Here is a 25,039-nt window from a genome sequence, read left to right as displayed (position 1 = left end):
TATTGTCAGCAACAACTGAGCTCATTTTAATTTTCCATTCACTTTGTGCTGTTGGGTCGTTTGGTCTGTTATAATGCATCCAATTATCATTACTCAGCTGATTAGGCTTTATGTCTTTGTATTCAGGAAGTGGACAATAAATTTAGTTTGGTCAAAAGTAGGGATGGGACAAAATATTGATACGGCAATATAATGTTGTCCTGACTCGTGCAATACAATTATCGATATGGCGCCAAATATCGATACTTTGATTGACAAATATTTGTTGCTCTAAACAGATTCACAATGGCGCTTATGACATGAATGAGGTCAAAGTGAACGGAAATTAATAGACTTAGACTTAGACTTAGACTCAACTTTATTGATCCCTTTGGGATGACTCCCTCTGGGAAATTAATAGGGCAAAGAGGAAGTTAGAAGTAGATATCGTGATGTGTCACGTTATGATTGTCTTGCATTAAAATCAATGATCACAGAATCGCTGTATCGTGATATTATTGTGGGCCACGTATCACATATCATACCGTGAGTTACCCTGGGATTCCCTCCCCTAGTAAAAAGTGTAAACAGCACAAAATATAACTCGGAACAGTAAATAAAGTAGACGAAATAGGAAACTATTTAAGTTTAAGTACCTTAAAGTTAAATAGGTAACTGAGCTACCTTTGAAAAATGCTAAATATAACATCGTTTGTTTAAGATATTAAAAATCTTGAATTACTCTAATAAAGAAAAGTTCAGTAACTAACGTTGCCTGGATAATCTCTCCTACGGTACTTAATTTAAATAATTAAATTCATAATAACTCCTATATTTGATGTCCACAACTCCACGGTAGTCAAACAGTCTTGTAGCCATTATATTTTGTTGTGTCTTGTGACTCTTCAGTCACGACCAATCATGCCGTGTGTGCTAACTGCTGAGGCTGTGAAAACCATCGGACACGCAACCGCTCCACACGGACACGCAACGCTTACAGCTGATATCTTCTCAGACCTGCTGCTCGTCCTGACACACATCCAATCTGTGAACACACACACACACACACTGAGGTCATCACGCCACCCTGCAGGGCAGCCGGCCCACGCCTGATGTTCCCTGGACACCGCGTGGAACCGGGCTGACCGCTGATGACAGATGGGCGCTGAGATACCAGAAACCTGTGTGGCAGCAACTTCCCCCCATAGACTATAAGGGGAGGTAGGGGGGAGGGGACAGGGAGGTGTGAAAAGAATGATGGGAAGGCGATACAGCGCTAGGCAACAGGGTTATGATTCACCCAGGGGTATCAGTCACATAAGTCACACACACAGGCTGGACGTGAGAGAACCTGCCAGAAGAGGCTTATCATGACAGGAGGACTCCTAATTGGTGCCATTTGCAATTTTGACCCTGATGAACCATCTTTTTATAGCGATTCAGTCTGAGGCGGTGATGCCAAGTGTTTCACTGTAAAACGCTGCTTCTGGCAGAGACTGCACTGCTCAAAAAACGGAGTTTAAAATCTTTTTATTTCTTTTATAGAAAGTCATGGGGTCAGAGCAGTTACAGGAAACATATTGTTGAATCCTAATTTCGCCCAACTAAGATAAGAATGATAAAAGTTGAGAATTAGCTGTAACCTTTTTTGTTTTTTTGCACTCCATATTTCTTTTTGTTCTTTGGATTATTTTGTTCAGCAGTTCACTGGTCATTTTTGGGTGGCAATGACCTTTGCATAGTTTTTAGCCTTGAATACATCGTTGGACCACTGTTGTACTTTTGGTGTACATTTGGTGGACTATTGGTGGACCATTGGTGGATCATTGGTGTACCTTTGGTAGACCATTGATGTATCTTTGGTGGACCATTGGTGGACCGTTGGTGGGTCGACCATTGGTAGACCACTGGTGTACCAACCATTGGTAGACCATTGGTGTACCTTTGGTGGGCCATTGGTGTACCTTTGGTGGGCCATTGGTGGATCATTGGTGGACCATTGGTGTACCTTTGGTAGACCATTGGTGTATCTTTGGTGGACCATTGGTGGGTCGACCATTGGTAGACCACAGATTAACCAACCATTGCTTGAACACTGGTGTACCAACCATTGGTAGACCATTGGTGTACCTTTGGTGGGCCATTGGTGTACCTTTGGTGGGCCATTGGTGTATCTTTGGTGGGCCATTGGTGGACCATTGGTGGATCAAACATTGGTAGACCACAGGTGGACCAACCATTGGCAGACCATTGGTGTACCTTTGGTGGGCCATTGGTGTATCTTTGGTGGGCCATTGGTGGATCAAACATTGGTAGACCACAGGTGGACCAACCATTGGCAGACCATTGGTGTACCTTTGGTGGGCCATTGGTGTATCTTTGGTGGGCCATTGGTGGATCAAACATTGGTAGACCACAGGTGGACCAACCATTGGCAGACCATCGGTGTACCTTTGGTGGACTATTGGTAGACCATTGCTGGACCTTTTGCGGACCACTGTAAATAAAAAAAACAACAACAGAAAGTTAACCATGGTTAGACACAGTCCCTATTTAACAAAAAACTAGTTTTTACAGAGAAAGTAACAGCCTGAGCAGTTCAGTGCTTTGCATTCATCTACTTTTGTAACGGTCGATTCAAGTAAACAGCAGGATTACATACAAACCCTTTGACCTTTTCTCTTTATTTGTTCTTTTCTGTGTTGTTTGGTAAGTCTGCAGATGTTTTTTTGATTGTATCATTACTTCCACCAAGCAGGTCATGATTTTAATGCTGTTTGTCTGGATTTTCATGAAACTTGGTAGAATGGCGTAGCATGGGCCAAGAAAGACCACATTGCAATTTGGGGCGGGCCCGAATCCATCTCACAAACAAGTAATAACAGTGACCAAATGGTGACAGTGGTTTCTAAGTAATCGCAGATCCCATCTGTTTTCAGTGCTGTTTGTTTGTCAGTGCTTGAGCTGGATTACATAAAAAACATCGGCCTGGTTTTCATTAAACTTAGTGGAAGGGCGTAGCTTGGGCCAACTCATAAACAAAATTTCTGCCTGGTTTACATACCGCTGGAACTCTTGAGTATGATCTTGTTTCAGGGATAAACAGTTTGGCAATGGGACTAAGAATTACAAATGTTCTTGTGTTTGTATTTCTGATAAAAGACGCAAAGCTTGCGTATGTAACTAGAGTTTACAGATTATAGTGTGTGTGGGAATTCTTGTATTTTTCACTTCTTGTTGGAAAATAACAACATTCATAAAATCCCACGGAAGCTGCCGGGCTATGTGTGAATGTTAAATTAAACATGTACGTTATTCATTACAGACTGAGCATGGCTATCCTTTGGGTGCTTTTTCGAGTGTAATAAAAGTGTCCGATGCCTCTGAAGAAATATGTTAAAGATTGATTAAGGGAAAAAAGAGGTGCAGTGCATCCTTACTCTGCTGCCTTTCACACCCTCAGGTGTCAGCATATTCACAGCGCTAAATCTATGTGTGTTTTATGGCCACAAAAGCTAGAGCAGATTTGTGATAGCTTATCATTACACCCTTCATATGATTTCACAGCTCATAGATTCATTTGGTCTAGTGAATGATGCCTCGATGTGTGCAGGAGTGCCAATAAAAATCCTGCTGAGGCAAACAGAGCGACATTAGTGACGCATAGAAAGTGGATACACAAGTCACGCTATAAAAATCTCTGATAGGAGTGTGTGTAAGAGGGAGGGAGAGTTCAGTTTCCCGCTGTGATCACAGAAGTGTCATGCCACCACTGATGCCAATGAGTCATTATTCACATAACAAGTTAACATGGAGGCCTTCAGATCATGTGCCGTTAAGGGTTTCAGCCAGTCAGCTAGCGAGCGCTTGTTAGCCAAGACAACAACACTTCATTATCCCGGGCAGAGACCACGGCCCAGACGATTCAGTGTTTGACACGGAGGAAGCAGTCTTCATCGTGTTTATCCCTCACAGGCAAAGTGATGTCTGAATTTCTAAAATCAGAGTAGACATATAAGAGGGGAGAGCTCTCCATGAAAAGTTAAACGTTTGCCAGGGCTGCAGCTTCAAGTCTTTCCATCATCCACATTCACTCGCTTTTTGACAAGATGTCTGGAACCAGAAAAAAGTTTTACTAGCAGCATGTCGGCTGAGTTATGAGGAGCAGTTTCTCAGCTTTAGAAACTGTGCAAAGACTACTCTACTAAGTCTTGAACTCTGCAACTTACCTAGTCTTACAGCAGTGTCTGACAGTATCACGTAGGTAATCTATAGACTTGGGTACACTGGAACAAATTCCCATTTTTGTTCATGACAGCATGGCTTTCAAACGTGTGCAAGTGCGTTTTGCGCCTACAACTTGGAGGGCGACCATAGAACAGGTCAGTGGTTTAATACCCAGCTCCTCCAATCCAGGGGCTGCACCCTTCGAAGGATGTATTTGAAGGCCAATTGCGTCACGGCGGCGCGTTGAAGGCTGCCCCATTTCCAAGGCTCCTTCAGATGCGGCCGACAAATGCGTCCTTCTTTTCCCGGGTCACAAAGGATCCATTGAGTTCATCCTGAGTGGCCCAATGTCCCAAGATTCATTGCGTGGCAATTCAAATGAAATGGTGGACTCTGAAGCGGACGACAAATACACTCTTAAATGTAAACGTTTTTGTTTTTGTTTTTGTTGGTACTTAAAAAACGAAAGGGGCCTTGGAACTTCAAGCGACACTATAAGCGGCGCTTTGTGACACAAAGACACTCAGAGGAAATCCTTGGTAGATCAGACCATCTCATTTCAGTTCGGCCTTAGCGATCTACACAGGCTACAAATGACTCATCCTCCGTAGGCCGCGTCCTTCGAAGGATGCAGCCTCTGAATTGAGACACAGCTTACATGGCGAAGTATCCTTGGGCAAGATACTGAACCCATAGTTGAACCCTCAGGAGATTTAAATTAAAAGTAAATGTTGACCGAATTTTTCCTACAGTTAAACCAAGTATTTTTGGTGCTTTAAACTAACCAAACTGTGGCCATTGCACAGCGTGTTATGTCTACTTAGGTTGAGGTTTAGGAACTATTTGGTTAGGTTTAAGTAAATATGTCAAATGTCAAACTTCTACCACCTGCCAACGCAACTTTGAGGTCTGGTCATTTCACTTAATAGTTTGAAATTCATGTCAATGAACATGAATCCAATAGGAGTAGGGATGCACGATATTGGATTTTTTGCCGATATCCGATATGCCGATATTTTACAACTCATTTAGCCGATTACCGATACCGATATTTTTTTCCCGCACACTTTATTGCAGAGATCATCAACTCTCTTCTGTATTGGAATTAGCGTACAGTATAATGGTGATACTCTTATCACATTTGTTACAGCAGTCGGGGTGACGGGTCTTGAGATGGTTAATCAAGTTTGTAGTGTTGAAAGACTTTGCCTTGGCTCCTCCTCGCATCACCGAAGCTGAGCAGTCATTGCAAACAGCAGTTTTGCTATCTATTTCGGACACTTTGAAAAACTCCCACACCACGGACATTTTGGCTTCTAACTCTTTCATGCTGCAGGTAGACACACGTGACCTCATCACGCTGCACCGCGCAGGTCTTCTTCACGCCGGGGACATTGCGCCGAGGTCGGGCATTTAATCAAGAATGCAGCAGCCCATTATTTTATCGGTTAATTATATCTGCGGATATCGGCGTGTTGGCCGATATCCGATAGTTAATTTTTAAGCCAATAACGGCCGATACCGATAATGTGCCGATAATATCGTGCATCCCTACAATAGAGTATTTCTTTTTCACTATTTCACTGAATGTCTTGTAACAAGTGTGTTGATTGAACCCAGAGTTTTGGATATCACTCTTCAAGAGACTGTCTACATCTGTCTACTTAGCTGACACTTCAGGAAGCATCAGGCTATTTGGGTAAATACTTGTTAATCGCCTTTTTCTTCATTCTTAAGTTCTGTTACCTGAATGAACAGCATACATTTTATTCTGCTTCAGTCGCTCCTTAGAAGAGTAGTCTAGTCTGCATCCACTTCTTTATTAATTACTTATGAATGCTTTCGATTCAGAAAGTGCATTTATAAAACATACCATGATTAAATAAAGAACGTCTGGTTCGGGTGTGCGCACTATTCATTTAACTTGGTTTGCCTTTCAGCAAGAGATGAGGATAAATGCGTCTGAATTTCACTGATTGAGGGACTTCAGAAGTGTAAGAAATAAAACTGAAGGGTATAAAGAGAGACGCTAAGTTTAAAAGTCAGACAAAGACTGAGTCACACAAAGCATTGTCTAATAAAAGAACTGTCTGTAAGAGTACTTATAGCGCAGACAAAGGCTGAAACAATGCTTCTGCTCAAACATGCAGCACTTCAGAGCTGCAGAACAGCCAACATGAGTAGCTGAGCTCGGATCATCCAGCCGAAGGTTATTCTGTCTGCTGTCTAAAGTGTCTGCTGTCACGAGGTTGAAATAAACACCAGGTTATTCAAATGAATGTTTGAAATGGGATCAAAAAAGTGTCAATCAGCGGCAGCGTTTAATCTCTGATCCTCTCCAGAGTCGCACTGTCATTTTAATAGCTGTTTATTCACATGCAAAAAGATGGCGTCCCTCCTGCATGCTAATGGAGGAAGAATGGCAAGTTTTCAGATTCACTCCGATATCAGCCGCTGTTGACTGAAGCCAAAGATAGACAGGGGGGAATGAATTATAGAGAGGAAGAGCAAATGTCTCTCTCTGCATCATGAGTGGGTCTGGGGTCTTTGAAACACAATTTTCGATAAGAATCTTTGAGGTTAAAGAAGACTAGCGTGTTCCAGCATTGTCTGCAGGATATTTTGTGCGTGTCAGTCATGAGGGATGGCACATAATAGAAAATATAAAGGTTTTCGCCAGCAGGATATGAAGTTGAAGTGTCAGCTGCAATAAAGCAGAGAGAAGTCTCAGTTGCTGGGGTTGGTCGTCCCCGCGTGAATAAGGAAGTTAACGTGCTTCTGATTCCTGCACAGACCATGAAAATGGACAATTTTGTTTGTGCCACATTCATTTTAGGAAGTCATAAATCGCATTTATTGTTGCACGTTCCTCTGCAGCCTTACATTTTTCAGCCACAGTGGCGACATCACTTACCGGAGTATGGCAGAGCAGGGCATGCAGCGTATCATCTGTAAAATTATTTGAGTGGAGTGGGTGGCACATGCAGCCATCCAAGATGCAACAAGAGAGTTACCTGTGTTTGGTATGGCACTCCAACAACTGAACCGTCATTAGGTGCCATTCTTTGAACAGAAACATTAAAGCATTACTCTGCTCTTATTTATTCAAGTAAGCGGCCCGACAGAAACCTTTTTACAAAGTACATTTTGTTACATTTTTATTTATAATGCTGAACTTTAATACATCTAATGATGCTTTACACTGCAGTACAAGAACGATGTCCCAACAGGGATCATTAACGGGAGATGATGTCGAGATTATGCCTTGAACACGCAGCTTTAGACTCAATCTAATATTATATAATAAAACATGATGCATCGTGGGGAAGTCTAAAAAGGATTTACAGGGTTCTCTTTCATGAGTCAGCTGGAAACATTACTACAACGTCCAGGACGAACAACAAACACTGCGCGGTCTCTGGCTCCAAAAGACGTCACCACCGCAAGATTGCAGCGACAAATCTCACTCCAAATAAGGGGAGGCTCAAGAAACTCATTAACAGTATAGGTTACTATTAACGAGTCGTCAGCGTTCAACATTTACAATGGCAACAAAAAGTTGCTCTGTGGCCACCAAATATTGCATGTAGCTCGCCGCTTGTAGCAACCAGGTTTATCATCATAATGCGAGTGTTGCCAGTGCACCATTACAGTTCCACAAACATCACAATTCTTTGCAACACAAGCTGCATGGAAGCAAATACTCTTAAACTGCTGTGAATGATCTTGAGCAAGTGCAGCAGATAAAAGGGGATTGATTGGGAAAAAAAATACTTTTATTTAGGCAGTGAATTTTAATAAATTGCTTTTATTCAGTAAATGTCTTTTCATTCACTGAAGTGTCACAGTTAAGGAAGGCTGTGTTAAGTTGCATTAAATAACCTTTGCTGTATTGTTTTTAATTGTTAGCCATCTAAAATTGACTTAGAGGCTCGGTGGTCTGTCAGGCAAGAGCTTAAAAAGAACAGAATCTATCCCTGTTCAAAATGCAACGGGCAATTCTGAAGTAATTTGTCCTCGTACATTTTTAGGTCGAGGGTCCCAGCCTGGTCTCACAACATGTTGAAGAAAAATCCGCCTGTTATCAGCCAATGTAATCACATTGAGGGCCCATATTATGACACTACTACGGTTGATGTTGGAGCACTACTTTTACATTTGAGTGCTATGCTAGCTAGCTACAACTGATGAAAGGTGGGAGCTATTTCAGCTGACACTCGCCCTTTTTATATTGCGATTCTGCAACAGCCCCATAATGAAACTCTGTCGTCATGCCGCCTTTGCCATTTTACATTGAACGCCGGTGTAAAACCACCCCAGTGTGTGTTGTGTCGAAGCTAATGAGGTGCGACATGTAAACAAACAGTGCGAGCTCCGCCGCTTCGCCTCTGTTAGGCCTTTGTTACTTTTCCGATGCCGGCTCAGAGGTGGAGCGAGCTCCGCCGTTTCGCCTCTGTTAGGCCTTTGTTACTTTTCCGATGCCGGCTCAGAGGTGGAACGACTTCCACCATTCCGCCTCCGTACGCAACAGCCCCACCTTGACCTGGCAGTTTAAAAGGGGCTAAAGATGAACCAGCAAGCTTCAAAGCGAAAACAGCTTCTCATAATCCCTATAGAGTAGAAATGAGAAGCAATTTCTGTTCACTTCTGTGTGAAATCAAAAAAGCAAGTGTTGTAAAATTACTTCAAATGTGAGCGATAAGCCTGCCTCTGTTTCCACCGCAACCTGCGTTCTGTGCCACGCTTGGCAGACGGACTGGTACCGGCAGTAACTGGGGGCAAAGTTAAAGGTCACTTATTTGAGAGTTTCTGTGTTTAAAACTTTTCTGCCAAACTGGACGGCTGTGAAAATGAAATCTTGACTTGCAGGTCGACTTGTTGCTGCTGACTGAGTGTGTGTTGTTTCGAAAGGTGAATAATCAGCATGTTGACGTGTTTGTATTGATTTATCCGGCTGGTTTCCATCAGCAGTAGCTGCCTGGTTTAAAGCTCAACAAAAATACACTGTAAAAAAGTCCTTTTAACGCCGGTTGGGGGAGACATCACAACAATAAGTATAATTTACCGAGAAAGACAAATGGATGGAGCAATGGAGCCAGAGCTCGTGCATTCATCATTTTGGAGAATTTTCCTCCTAATTGTATTTGCTCTATTCCACACGACACAGATATGCAGCTCAGCAGTGAAGGGCTCTGCATCTTGTTTTGTGTCTTTCTCTGGAAAATGAATAAAATATTGTTTAAAGTGCAGGCTGCACGGAGACGCCTAAATTGTTACAGATGAAGTAATGCTTTTCTTGTTCTCTTTTTTTATATTTCAAAATGAGTTAGAGTATCGAAATTCGACAAACAATTACCTAGTCTGACAATATTATTACTCCTATTAAAGAACATATGGTTCCTTCTTTTAAAGTCAGACATTTTTATGTCCAAAAATGTGGTTCTGATATATTTTATGTTTCTAAATAGATCCCAGACTGAAATGATTTCATGAATCAATCCTTGATAAGAATGTAGACAGCAAACTGCAGACATCACACGCACTTTTCTGCTCAGCGAGGACAGTCGGCATCTGTTTCTCTTCCTGCCTGGCGCTGCTTGTCAGGACGGTCTGATTGATACAAACTGGTGCCACGGAGGACTCTAACAGGAAACACTGTCTGCCTGCTCCCCGTTCTTTGCTCCTGACAAATGTAGCTTCTAAGTGTCTGTGGCAGCCTGTGATCCTGCAGGACCCTTCACGTTGTGTATGAGCGTTAAAAATTTTCGTCATTAACTCCAGGTGCGCGGTGCATCCCATCTTTCCCCCTCTCTGTCATCGTCGGCCAGAGGAGCTAAAGCCCGTACGGAGCCGCGCTTTCACTTTCCGCTCTGTTTAAACCGAGTCCAGATAGGCGGAAAACGCATGACAGACAATCTCTGCCCTACTTGCAGCTACACCGCACAGGCACGAACATCAAACAGAGAGAGAGACACGTAGAAGTGAATCTGCAGGAGACAGCCCACTTTGGGAAAAAAAACAGGGCTGAGGGCCAGTCCTGAATCCGCCTCTGGCTGTCCTTGACGAACCTCCGGGCCAGATCCTCCCGGGTGGTCTGAGCAGCGTGGAGCTCTGAGAAGATTTATCTGGAAGATTGACAACTTCTGCTCAGCTCACGCAGGCTGCTGGTGTCCCCACAGAGAGCACATGTCACTGCCTTAAAGCAGCGCTGCCTGACAATGACATTGTGGGGTTGTTTTTATCCGGGATTCACTTGATTTTGGAGCATTTTTGATGAAGTTTGGAGGAAGAACAGTTTGAGTTTCTATTTATGTTTAAAAAGTGACACATTTTACTGTTAAACTTTTATATAAATGATCCTGCTATATAAAAAAATATACTTCATGACAATGGAAAAATAAACAGCTTCACTGATACGGATGAACTTAATAAATTTAGAATGAAATGATGTTTATTTAAGCAATATCACAGGAGAGGGAGTGATGTGGTGCTGAATATCATCACGGCTGTGATTCGGTCGTAGGCACGAGTAGGGCTGGGTTTAAAAAAATCGATTTTTCCGATTCTAATCATTTGAATGACCCAATATCGATTCATAAATCCCAAGATCCATCTTTAAAAATACGTAGAAACGTGTCAGTCACGTTTCTGAGCGCTCCTGAACGCAGCACGACTCAGCGCATCCCCTTGAAACACGGCAGTGGGGGAGACATGCCCGGACTTGTTTACTGCAGCTACTACAGAGAGTCTTTTTATCGTGTGTGCGTCCATGAATATGTAAGTTAGTTTTGCACTGATCTTTATGTTACTCTCTGTTAGTGTTGGCTTTGGCCGCGAGTGGATTTTTCAGCGTGTTGTTATACAGTATGCCTTTCCCTTGAACTCTCGTGTGGCTTTGTTCTTTGCGCTATGAGATCTCATGGCCAAATCTCGAGCAAGTTGAAGCCCAGTTCATCTAATCAAAACCATGAGCCAGATGTTCAGACTAAAAATCTGAAATGGAAAAGAAATAAGCTGTCCTAATTATAAAATTGTTAATATTGTTTTGACTGCTGTGTGTTTGTCATGTTAAATAAAAAGTACATGATGTAAGTTCTTTGGGGTCAATTCTTATTGTAAACATTAAACATTTTGATAATCAGAATCAGAAATAATTGTAACAAGATGCAAGGGCTGTCGGAGCATGCACACTTGCATCGCCTCGGCTCCAAAAGCTCCGGCTTCAGGCGTTAGTGGGGCTGGGGCCAGCGGATGGAACTGATCGTGCTCGGGACCACCACGGTCCTCCACCACACTAAAGTGCTCTTCAGGGGACTCTGGAGGGAAGAAGTCCTCCACCTCAAAAGAGACCTCTGTGGCACATGTGCCTTATGACTCTGTGTCGCTCTCCTTTTATCTCTGGCCAGGGGAGGAGACGTCACCGAGCTGCCGGACACACCCACCCCCTCTCAGCCCGTTGCCCACTTGGAGCATTTTTCAAAATTGTGTGTTGGGTGGAGTTATGGTCAGACCTGTGGGTGCAGTTACACTTTAACCAAAACTGGACTATTGTTGCTAAGCAACCCAAACATTGTCCTGCACTCTACAGGTTACCACAGATCAGCTGTTTTTTATCATGTACATTTATCTGTTTGTTTTAATTTATCATCAACCAGAGAAATAAGAGTCTGCTGTGTGATTCAGAGGTACCAGCCCGATTAATGTTGACGTACACAGTCTGCTGTAATGTTCATTAACAGTAAATAAATTGCCTCGCCTGTCATGTCATGTCAGAGTCATGTCAGATTAATTTTAACAACAATGTGATTCTGTTTAAAAACAACAACTCCCATAATGCCACTCCACTTCATGATGTCATCAAACAATGTGTTTTGTTATTGTTTTGATTGAGAGACCACTACACCCAGAACACCGTACTGTGCCTTTAATGCAACACTGTTCGCTTAATTCATTACATTACGTTTCTAAGGCTCGACTTCCCAGCATGCATTGTTTGTGAATTAAACTATCCCGATGCCGCTTTTCTTTGTTGTTTGAAGAAAACATACATGATAGAATCTTGTTTTCTTTTTATATTGAAAATGGTTCAACTCAGTCCTGATACTGCACTTAAAGAGGTTACTGAGAGCCGCCTCGTTTGTTGACTGAACTTTGAACTAAACATTCAACCAAAGCCCAGCGAGGGGAACTTTATGTACTTAACCATAGAAGAGACATGTTTTGGATGAACTAAATTCTCTTTTAACTGGTTGGTTTTGAAGAGCAGTGAACCTTTTTAAGAGGCAGCAGATGTTGAAAACAGGAAAATGACATTTGGCTGTCTTAAATGTCTCATTTCCTTCATTAAAATTTTAAAAACATCTTTTTCTGGTTTTCAGACTTTAGACTGGAGTGAAGCTGGGTCGTCTACGAAATGGAGCTCAGCTGCATTTTAAAGTGTGAAACGGAATCAGTCGACAGGAAATAACTGTTGCTATTTATCAAAGTTCATCTATTTATAGCTACTCATGTTGGATGTTCATAAATCTTATTCAGCCCCCCGTGTTGTTTAACCAACGTGGGTGATCATTTCAAATGTCAATGTCAATGTCAAGTCAGCTTTATTTGTATAGCACATTTAAAAAGGCCAGCGGCCAACCAAAGTGCTTTACAGTTAACAAAAAACAGCAATATAGTATAACAACAATACAATCAGTTTAGCAAAGAGAAGACCATATAGCGGGAGCTATACTCAGCCAAAGGCCAAGGAGAACAAGTGTGTCTTGAGCAAGGATTTAAAATTGAGGAGGCTATTTGCAGTCCGTACAGGCAAAGGCAATGCGTTCCACAGAGTGGGAGCCGCGACTGCAAAGGCTCGATCTCCTCTAGTACTTAAAAGGGATCGAGGAACATCCAAAACCATCTTATTTGCAGATCTGAGAGCTCTGGGTTCTGATGCAGCTTGATAAGGTCAGCTAGATATTCCGGGGCCATCCCATTTAGAGATTTAAAAACAAATAAAAGAATCTTAAAATCAACCCTATACCTAACTGGAAGCCAATGAAGTGAAGACAGCACCGGAGTTATGTGGTCACGTTTCTTTGTTCCAGTTAGGAGACGGGCTGCTGCGTTTTGGACGAGCTGCAAGCGGTTGAGCTCTGACTGCTCGATACCAATGTACAGGGAGTTGCAATAGTCTAAACGAGAGGTAATAAAAGCATGGATAACTTTTTCAAGATCCTTCTGGCTTAGATGAGGCTTAACTTTAGCTAACAGTCTCAGCTGAAAAAAGCTAGACTTGACCACTGAGCTGATCTGTTTGTCCAGCTTAAAAGCACCATCAATAATTACACCTAGATTCCTGGCGTGGGGTCCCATATAAGGTGCTAGTGGGCCCAGGGAGCTGGCAAGAACCTGAACCAGATCAGCAAATCACCAAATGATCATTTAACGGTTCCTAATGTTTTTCCACTTTTTTTGCCCACAGTTACAAATATTATAGAAACAGTGCAGTATAGCCTGATGCAGTTAGAATAATTCAGAGCAACAACCAAAGAACAACTGTGTGTTATCACAAGCCAGAAGGTTTCTGTGTGCAGTATTAACAGAAAGCCCAGAGGAGTCTGTCAGCCTCGGTTGTTGTGGCCCAAACACTTTCAGGCCTCCAGCCTCATTACTGCTTGTTTTTAACCGTGTTTCTAAGCCGTCTATCAACAAAAAATGTATTTTTATAGATTACCTCTGGGTCATTTTAAAGCAAATAACTGCTCACAATTATGTTTTCCTAATTATGATTATTTCATGATTACATTACAGAGCTCCCTCGTCGTCGCAAACACAACACGGTCTCAAGGCGATTGAGGGAAAGAGGTGACAATGTCACTAAAACCAATTAAAAAGCTATCAGAGGGAGCTGAAAAGAAAACATTTACTATTAGATTGCAGAGTTAACCACTGGCCTGAGCCAAATGTGGCCACAGGAGCAGTAAGATGTTATTACTCTCTGCAGGCGCTCTGTTGTTATTCCTGCGTGGTGTTGGATGCTAAAGTGGGCTCAGTAATGACCACTAACAGCACTTCGCACTGCTGTTCCCAGGAATAGCACATCAGGAGCGGTTGTCTCGACTCCACTTGTCATTGTTCACATGAACTCTCAAAGGCGTAGGGTTCATTTTAAAGGAATTATTTTTCTCCAGTGTCGGGATTCAGGGGCGTGTGCAGAAGGGGCGCAGGGTGGGATTGTCCCTCCCTGGATTAACCACATAATTAAATCCCCTATGGATGAAGTCTTTGCTGTATGTCACGATAAAAGTCTCCTGTTCTTTATCAAGTTGAACAGAATTGTATTATTATGTGCAACATAGTTCAAAACAGTAATAATTAGCCTTTTAGAATAATGATTTTACAAGCAGAGGCATGAAGTGAGCCACCATATAGCGACAATGCTAACGCCAAAGCATCAATGACTCTGAATGTGTCAGAAAAACTTTGCAAAACATTGTCTCCTCCATCTTTCAGTCATCAAGTTGTGAGCCAGCTTATTACTGTTGGCTGATTAAGTTAGCATTAGCCTGTCTCAGGGATCGTTAACTAGCTAACTAACCAGTGAAGAATAGCAGTGACTCATCATGGTAGAGCGGTTCAGGGAACACATACACAACACTGAACAAGCACAGACTACTGTAACTTCACAACCCATGGAAAACTTGAGTCAACGGTACATCCTCGTACTCTTTTACTTACAAATGGAGAGATTCACTGACACTTACCATAATCTGCCAGACTAAGTCACATGGATACATACCATAGACTGTATAAAAACATGGACGACATGACAGCTCCCTAAAAGTGAAGCCAAACCCTCTCTATCGCCCCCTGCTGACTGGCTGCAGTATAGCTCATAAAGCCCGCCTCCTCCATGTTAACAGATGGGACATGAGTCAAACTATAAAATCAAAATACACGCCAAATAAATGTTTCTCAAACATGGTTTCTGTCATTATAGATGGATCCTTGCTGTTTTTTCGGTAAATTAAGTGTGTGTTTTGGTTAGCGGCTATGGTGGCTTCACCCGCCGATCTCTACTGCACAACTCCGGCTCCAAATTACGTCACCATTGCAAGATGGCAGCGCCCGTCGCGGGGGCTATTTTGGCATCAATACAATGAGAGCAGACGGATACAGCCATTGATACATACCCACAAAACTCCTTCAAACAACAGATTCGGTGCAACTCTAGGATGGAGTTGGACAACATCTGACTTTGTTAAGGGCACCGTTTAACATTTTGGAAAACTTGCGGTGAGCTTGCGAAGAAAATTAAAACCTGTTTTTAATTCAAACTAGAGCTAGGGAACTGTAGCCTAGCTTTTTTTGTTATAAAGGTGGTGTAAAACCACAACATTTAGACAGAGCTAGAATAACTTTATGCCCCCGTTTCCAGTCTCAACGCTGGAATAAGCTAGCTGTCTCCTGTATGTAGCGTAGTGGTTCGCTTCACAGAATCTGCGTTGTATCTGTTCTTCCTTTTAATGTCTTGTTTTCCTTTTGCGTGATTTATAAATATTTGGTCAGGTGTGTTAGATCAAATAAAGTTCAAACAAGATGTTAAAAAAACACTGAAACAACAACACTGCAGTTGATATCAAAGATAAAACAGATCAATTAAAAACATCAGACATCAAAAAGCACTTAATATTTAAAGGCACCTGTCGGGGTCCGAACTTTAATTACACCAAAAACACACAGGCTACCCTTTTAGCTACAGGTACCCGATGTTGATAATTAGAGAACTCCATTAATATTTTAAAGTCAGAATAAGAAGATGAATTGATTCCATTTCATATTCTGCTTCAATAAGGAAAGATATCACTTATAATGTACAGACATGGCCAGATCTCAATTGTGACTCAACCCGCTCAGAATATTCTAGACATGCCACCTTAAAAGATTATCGTGCAAAAGCTCCTAACTTAAATAAATCCCACTTTCTTCACAGAATACAGCACTCAGCTCTTCATGCCTCAGTGGTGTTTCCAGGGATAAATCCAGTATTTCAAGGGTTAAAGGGATTCAGAAACTGTTCCCACAAGTTCTACAGCCTGGGCAGTAAAAGGTGCTAACATCAGTGTGTATAAGTAAGTGTTAGTGACTGTACTGTCATTAAAACGCAGCTGGCTGCAGTCACTGGAAGAGGACTTGGAAGTAAGCTGTGGACCTAGAGAGCGAAACGTCACGTAACGTCTGTGAACATCTGTGTGAAGGGACTAAGGACCAGATTAAATACATGCTGAGATACACGCACAGAGAACACTCGCCATGTGTTGATGAATCTGTTGTCTTCCCTGGCTGTTAAATCTGATTTTTAGCTCGGTGCATGAACAGGTTGGACTGTGAAAATAGCCCAGAGGAGCATCAGCTGCTACACTCAGGTACATGCCGTCTCCCCCGTAACAGCTATGTCTCAGGTACTGTAAGTCACCCTGACCCCCCTGAGGGGACAGCTCCCTTCAGTAAATGATAACAACCCGGGCAACATCATTAGGCGACTGCTGTGTGGCAGCAGCTCCTCGGCACAGTGATAAGCAGAAACACTGGGCTGGGAGATGCTTACAGTGCACTTAGGGGTGACAGGGATAATGTGGGCCATGCTCTTGTTATTCTCTGCAGAGCTGCACATCATTTGTACGCTCCAGCTATAAATAAAGAGTTGTCACAAACCAGGATATGGAGTCCGGATGAGGCAACGAGGTGTAATCCTCCTGAGGTTTATGGTTTCTAGTTGACCCTTTGCTAAACCTTTCCCCCCCACCTGCAATTGTCCAATCAAAGCTGAGCAAAAGTATCAAAGCAGGTGAGGGTGGGCAATCCTAACGTTCACATGAAGAAGATCTAGGTATGATTGAAATGTTTCATTAAATACTTGTAGTTTCATGTAGTATGGCATGTGCTGGTTTTGCTGCTTGCTCTTATTGCCCTTCTACGGAAACCCTTAGCGGACATTTACGATGCGGCACCACCATAACCTCAGATAACTCATATCCCAAGAGTTGTAAAAAGCACAAAACAAACATAACAGGCTTAATTTACCTCTTTAATGCGGGCAATGGCAGCATGGCATGTCCTGGTCTGTCACAGTGTGTTTAGTTTTCTAGATTGTTGGAAAATGATCCCGTTATCACGAGAAAACAGGCTTTGTTGTCTCGAGCTAATGGGCCAAATTAATCCATAAAAATGGGAAAACCAGCTTTTCCCAAGTAACAAGGAAAATAAGTCGATCTCAAGAAAATGACCAGAAATAACTATCACGGGAAAACGGAGTAGGCCCTGAATAAAATGCATGAATGCATGTCCATTAAGGGCTTCCATACCCTGCACATAGGTGATGTGTGTATAACTAATGATAGGTTACTTTGATCATTAAAGCTAGCTAATGTACTGTGATGAAAGGGGCAGACATGTGATCTTGGAGGTTAATGCAGGAGCGGAGCCAATGGCTAAAATGATGGTATTTAATACGTTTTAAGGTTTCGTATAATTATATTGAACAATTTAAGCGATAAATACGCAAAAATAGGTCATAACATTGCTAAATTTGGTTTTATAATTAAGATATAAATAAAGAGGTAGCCTATTTAAGAATAAAAAACAGTCAGCTCTTATTGCAGAGCAGAGCCAGAAGAAAGATCTGTAATTCCCATCACTACAACAGGGACCCGTTCATGCTTAAGCTGCACAACTGCTCGTAAGAAACTTCCGTTTTACAAATAATTCACTCAAACCTCAGTGAGATAAATGATAAACAAGTAAGGCAGACAAAATAGCAGAGCACTCAACAATTTTATATCAGCGATGTTGCATGTCCATACAGCCAAGCTGCCAAAATCAAGCCAAAATATTAACCAACACAGAACAACAGACTACTCGTGTGCAAGCATTGTCATTTTCACAACTGTCTACAACATTAGCGGCAAAAAACAATGCGTTGTTGTGCAAAGTTGTGAAATAATCCAGATAGCTAGCATTCATGACAAGCCTATGTCCTAAACAACTTACCATTGATGCTTCCATCCAGTTGCTGTCCGTGTAAATCCAGTCCTGCTCTTGCTCCATACGATTTATTGCGCCCGATTTTAATCTACTTTTCCCCTCATGTTTGCCAACTGGACAGCTAACTAGCTTACATGTTATGCTAACTAACGTGACATGTCAAAGAGAAAAGGACACTTCAAATTCAGAGGTCAAAATGCACTTAGACACACATGCAGAGAGAGAGATTGTAATCAGTAATTAAGACGCCAAATGATTTTAAACAGTTTCTACGCTCTGTTCTAGAATATGTGTTTTGTTACACTTTTACCTGTTTCAAAATACAGCGACAGAAATATAAAAACAACAGACAGGCTGCGAGTTTTCAAAACTCCCAGCAGACAAATTGACTTAAAGTTGCGGGGGTCCTATTAAGGGGGTACTAAGTGGATGGAATCAACGACAAGTAAACCAGGCCACAGGCCCCCCGCAGGTGCTGTTTGCTGCAAGGAAACCCCTTGGCGATGATAAGGACTGGTTTTTCGTAGGGCGTGGTTTGACAAAGAACGTAGCTATGGCGAATTCGAACTTATGTGGGCAGCCGGAAGTTAGCCTTCTACTTTTTGACCAGAAAGACCTTTTTCATTCACCTAGAAGACTGCTAGCTGAGTCCCATGTGAAACCAAAGGTCAGTGTTTACATAGTATTTTAGCCAATCAGTTAGGCCTATCTTTTTATAAGGTTAAAAAAGTTAAAAAAAATAAAAAATAAAAATAAAAAGTTAAAGAAGTTTTGGTTCCTTACAAAGTAATTTCAGTGCAAACTGTCACAGTTATGGTGTATTTTTTAGGCATTTTTTTCTGCTACAGCCAGGTTAGGTAAAGAAACAATTCTCCCCTTGAATAAGCCACTGACAGTCAAAGCTGGTGTTGTACAAGTCAAGGACATTGATCGCTGCAGGCAATGGCTCAGAGTGGTACAGAATCAGAAACACGGTGGATATACCGGCTGATCGTCTAAAAAACTTCAGGTCTGCAGTCTAAATTTCAAACCTGACGATTTTGAACGAGACATGACAGTAGAGTATTACGTTTGTACGCAAGTGTATAGACTGTGACTATATAATAGTAAATAGTTGAGACAAAATGAAGATGTGTTTGTAGGCTTTGTATTGTAAACATATTTGTGTTGACCCTATCTGAAATCAGGGGGAGGCACAAATGGAAAGATCAGGTAACATAACACTCAATCACAACAGAAATTACACTTAAAATTGGTTTTGTGTGCATCAATAACAGCATAATAATACACCATCATTTCTGTTTTTCTGACTCAAATGAGATATTCTATACTTTCACTGTCTTTCAGAAACATTTCTTTCACTGTAATGTGTTCTTATCTTCCTTTCAACTGCCAGATATTATCCTCTGCGGGCGTGTGCGCGTTTGTTTGATGAGCTATGATGGGCAGCAATCGCACGCATTCATTTCCAAACAGCCCTGAAGAAAAGTTTTCCTCAATGTCAGGCCATTCAGAAGAAAACAACAGCAACAAGCACCGTCTATTGACAGACAGGCTGACAAGCGGCTATTAAACCGAGCTGAACTTTTGACGTGAAGTCGCAGCGCAAAAAAAATAGTCAGATAGGGCTGAGAGATATAATCTAACTGCTTACAATGGGAAGAAAACACACAGAAAGAGCTGTTTACTGAGGGGCTGCGATATCTCAAAAGGGTAAATTTGCCTACATTCTTTGCTTAATTAGGCGTTTCTGTGGGGTTTTTTTAAGTGGCAGCAAACAGATGGACTTTAGCAGCTGTAACCATCTATCAGGCGTGATGCAAAAAATACTGTATTTCTAACAAGATGTGCAAAGACTCAGAGAAAGAGAGTGGGCTGGTTTCCATCCGAACAAAGCTAATCATTAATTTCTTTGTTTGAATGACACAAACTGAGCCTTAATACATCCCTGAAGCATTAACTCAAATAACTATCCGTCTCTTTACCTTGACCCAACACGTGACCCAGAACCATTAAGCACCTCCTATGTGATTCAGAAATGAGATGATTACTATCTCGCCTTAATTTGCCATTTCAACGTAAGACACGCGTCGGAATGAGCAGCGGAGTGTAATTGCCCTTGTCTAGTGCGCTAGATTGTTGGTCCTGCGGAAGAAGAAAAAAAATGAGACAGCAGGCCTCCTTCATTTACCACACGATGAAGCTCATTCTGAGAATATATAGCGAGGTAATTGAGCGATGAATTACTTTTGCGTCAGCACCACTCAATGACACTGATTCTGATGTAGTAATATATTATCTCCCCCCTTTGTGGTAATTTATCCCCGGAATGACACCCAATGGAAAATGAAGATCTTCCTTCTTTTTCAGACCATAAAACCCACCCATCAAACCGACACCATATTTGCTTTCTATCTCTCCAACTTTGCAAGGGTCAGATTTTAAAGGAAATACGCCGCGACATTGTGCTTTTTCATTATGTAAAGTCACGTCTCCGAGTTTGAATTGTGAGCGCCGTTATTCCCCAAAGAGAAGAAATAAATGAGTTTCACATCAAGTAATGCAATCAGCTGCGGTTAAGCCGAGATCTCCAAAAATTTGATTATGTCCGCTATAATTGAGGAGACACCTCTACCTCGGATTACGCAGTGGAGAAAAAACACATTTGTGCGTGTGATAATTGGAGATAGATGGAGAAATAGACATCTAAATGGAAGCCAGGCGGATGATTTAAAAAGAGAAAAAAACAATCTATGTAAATGAGATGGGAAGAAAAGAGAGCAGTCAACAAAAGAAAAAAGAGGACAATCTTTATTTCAATCGTTCAATCCTGTAACAAAGTGTGACAATCTCGATTCAAACCCAAAGAGGAAGTTTGGCAGAGAATGGTAGGCAACTACAAAGACCAGAAGGCAAGGCGAGGGCATGGTTTCCTTTAGTGCAGTTTCACAGTAACAACACAGATGAACTCTGCGTATTAAAAACAACAAAGTGTGCTTAGGTTGAGGTGCCTAAGTCGATCAAGGTACAAGATTAACTGAGCTGCAAAAGCACGACGAAAAGAGCAGCGATGAACAACAAATCCTGAAACCATCTCATTAGTCTGCTTTTGAAATCCGCTTCAGAGGGATAATAGCAAAAAACAGCTGAAAACATTCATTACCATTTAAAAATATCTTAATCCAAGGCTCTTTTACTAGCTTGGTACTTCGCTCGGTTGTCATTGAGTTTGTTAAATTACTACTCCCACTTTTTATATCTGAGATGTGATTGAAAGCTGAAGTAGAAGTCAGGATGTGGACCCAGAGTTAAGATTACTTCTGTTCCCAAGGTCAAGAGTGAACTAAACGCTCATTCATTACCGCGTGTTGAAGCCCCCTCGAGAGGAAGCCTGATATAGAGCCTCTCATTGCTCATTTCAAACTTATAATTACTTTGCAGCACCGTACGCATTAAATATAATGCATGATGTGTCAGATGAATAATGCAAAACAAAACGTATTTCCCTTCTTGAGCTGAGAATTAGATGAGAAGATTGAGATAGATGTCATATCTGTGTGGTTATTATGAAAGTAGAGCTGATTAGCTTAGCTTAGCTTAGCATAAAGACTGGAAACAAGGGGAGACAGCTACCTTGGCTCTATCAAAAGGGGAAACGCATCCTACCTATAAATATCAGTAATAAACATGTTATAACTTGTTTGTTTACCCATTAAGATACCATTAAATGTTGTGGTTTAATTCTGGTGGGGCGCAGTGACTTCCTTAGGTCTTAGCATCCCTGTGTTTCCAGGCAACAAGGAAAGACTGACAGGAAGTTGCGTCAAGTTTAACCAAGAAGATTTAATAAGGGAGGTTTGGAGATTCCTCTAGGCAGATTTTATTATCGTTTGACAAAAACCAAGCTAGCCATTTTCCCATGTTACCAGTCTTTGTGCTAAGCTAAGCTAAGCTAAGCTAAGCTAGCTTCCTAGTTAGTTTCATATTTTCCCTTCAGGCACGACAGTTGTATCAAATTCCTCATCCAACCCCTAGCAAGAAAGTGAATAAGCATTTACCAAAATTGTAACTATTGCTACATTATTGCGTCTTTATTTCTGGGCAATGGCGTTAAACTATATATTTATTCGCTAAGTGTTACAGATTTGATTATTTGACACAAGATTTTTTGTACAGTATGTCTCTCCACCCACCCCTTTTGTAGTTTTTAAAAGTTAACTAACAGGTTTTTCGTAATAATTTGACTACGTTTGCCTTTTTAAGCGACAAATATGCTATTTTATAAACACAGAACACGATGTAACAAGTTGTCAGATGCTTTGACGCTGACCCTGCTGCCTGAGAGACACCACTGTGGCCCCACATCCAACAAGCTGCGCTCTACTGTGCGTCTTTCATAAAAACCGGCCGTACAGATGCTGTAGCAGATTTCAGGAAATTGCTCTTTTCATAAAATAAAACGGCCACCTGCACCCCAGAGGAAGCCATAACCCCTACTTGATTACAGCTATTACATACACTTAAGTCACAAGGGTTTGAAAACAGGAGAGAGATTGATTTCTATGCAACGAGATAGCTGACAATACCCACCATTGTCAGCCGTCTCAAGTTTCTCAGTTCATTTATAGCCCAAAAAAAGGGGGTGAAACTAAGTAGGAGAAAGATGGTCCTTATAAATCATACAGTCGTCGTACTTCAGGGTGTAAACTTCAACCTGTCTACGGAATTCAATAATAGCAACCAGTGATGGAGGACAGATTGTAATATTGAGGCAGACAGAGCCAGTCTATCTGAGGAATACGTCTTGTTAAAGCTGCAGGAACTACTGGTGCATGTTATGGGTGTCTGCTGTACAGGTACAATCCGTCTACACGAGGAATTTATAGCAGGTTGGGTTGAAATGAGGTAAAAAAAAAAAAAATTGCAATATCCCAGCATCAGTCAGACTGATACCAATTACCATTCCAGCTGTTCTCCATCAGCTCTGTTTATATACGGACGCTAACAGCTAACAGGTGGCTGGGACGAGACGTAACATGAAATGCTCGGCACTTTGCTTTGCACACTGTAGAAGGAAAAGAAGAAATAAATTCAGGCTGTAACGTACGATAGAAAAAGCACGATTCATTTATGGCAGATTTTTCCTTCTTGGGCACTTCCTTTTGCTTTCTACACTCGTCAATCGCTAAACGTGATGAGCCTATTGAGTTTAGGGGGATGGGGAACTTCAGTTGTATTCAGTTTGAAGGCCAGATTTATCTACTCTCTATTATACGTACTATTCTAGGATATCGTAGTAAACGGGGAAAAAAGAGCAGAAATTGGGTTGTAACACAAAAAAAAAGGCTTTTAAACGGTTAGAAAACAAGAAAGTAACAATTAAAGGGCGACATATCGAATGGAATGAACCACCCGTTCATCGAATCACAATAAATAAGTTGTACGTTTGGTTCGCAGCCGTCCCTTCTTCTGTCGTGTTTACTCCGTCATTTAAAGGCTGTTTTAAACATGATTCGATGGCTCCGCTGAGCAGATGACCTTACAAACTGTCGCATAGAACTCAAAGAAGGGAGAAGAGTCTGCGCTAGAGGGGCTTTCAGGGGGAGTGATATGAAAGACAAAGAAGCAGAACAGTAATACATTGATATGTCTTTGAGTTTCATGTCACTGAATTCGACTAGGCCTATCATCCTCTATCCGACGGGGAGCCCCTGCGTTAATCGGTTTTCTTCTCCTCGGGAGCCTTCTCTCCGCTGTCGTCTTCCTCGTTCTCTCCGTCTTCTGGGCCCTCAAGCTCAGCGGCGTGTTGCCTCTCCTCCTCCTCTTCCTCCTCCTCTTCGTCAGTCAGGCCGTCCCTTTTGAGCGCGTCAATGTCATCCGGGCCGTCGTCCGACTCAGCTGTGCAGATGCCATAGCACATCAGGCTAATTACACCCAGCGGTAGGCCGAAGAGGAAGCAGCCCAGCAGTGGAGAGCTGCGAAACACTGACTGATGTGGGGACGGGGACAATTAGAGATGAAAGGAAGACAAAAAAAAGGGAAAGTGTTAGGGAAATAATGGAATAAATGAGGACAGCAAGACAGGACACAGGAGAGAAAAATGTTTGTGCAAAAGACTCTAAAGCTTTTTTAACCGTTCTAAGAAGAGTCTGTAAATCTTCTTAAAGCCACCATGCTCGTTCTGTAAATATCAGGATTACCAACCAGGGAAAGTGGGCCACAGCTCAGCTGGGCACCAAGACCTCAGGTCTTTTGCACTAACATGTTAGTGGCTATCATTTTGCAACTTTAGCTCAATTGTATGCAGACTGCATTCAATGTAAGTACTTTGTAAGGGCATCTTAATTATGAAGTAAAACTATGGGATTAAGAACGTAGGGTTGCCGTGGGAATTAATTTACAAATGAGAGCTTTGTAGAAATAAGAATGGATATGTTAACTTCCTTCATAGCTAACTAGTTATTTATCTATATCATAGACTGAAAAAAGAAAACATTTTGAGCGCCCCCTGCTGACTGGCTGCAGTATAGGTCATAAAGCCCGCCTCCTCCATGTTAACAGATGGGACATGAGTCAAACTATAAAGTCAAAATACACAACAAATAAATGTTTCTCAAACATGGTTTCTGTCATTATAGTTAGTTCTTTTCATACTGATTTACGTCCAAGTGTTCATTTTTCTCACAAGTTTACTTTTAATTAGTGATTTGATGCTGTAAAAAGGATGATTGACAGCTCTGTTGACAAATACGGCTCCTGCAGCCGATCTGTTCCGGATTAGCGTAGAGGAGGAGGACCAGCGAGA

General features: G+C 41.8%; 1 protein-coding gene across 1 annotated transcript in view; it reads right to left on the bottom strand.

The window, feature by feature from the left end:
- Nucleotides 1-21,022: 21,022 nt before the first annotated feature.
- tmx3b (thioredoxin related transmembrane protein 3b) overlaps nucleotides 21,023-25,039 on the bottom strand; it is a 42,153-nt gene continuing 38,136 nt past the window's right edge. Inside the window, exon 16 of the mRNA XM_069667466.1 lies at nucleotides 21,023-24,223. Coding sequence (XP_069523567.1) covers nucleotides 23,951-24,223 — 273 coding nt within the window. The 3' untranslated portion in view covers nucleotides 21,023-23,950. The remainder of the gene's footprint in view (nucleotides 24,224-25,039) is intronic.

The sequence above is a fragment of the Semicossyphus pulcher genome, unplaced genomic scaffold (genome assembly GCF_022749685.1).
Source record: "Semicossyphus pulcher isolate SPU_LCO1_2020_fin unplaced genomic scaffold, fSemPul1.0.p SCAF_18, whole genome shotgun sequence".
NCBI classification, from domain to species: domain Eukaryota; kingdom Metazoa; phylum Chordata; class Actinopteri; order Labriformes; family Labridae; genus Semicossyphus; species Semicossyphus pulcher.
This window is presented reverse-complemented; position numbering and strand designations above follow the sequence as displayed.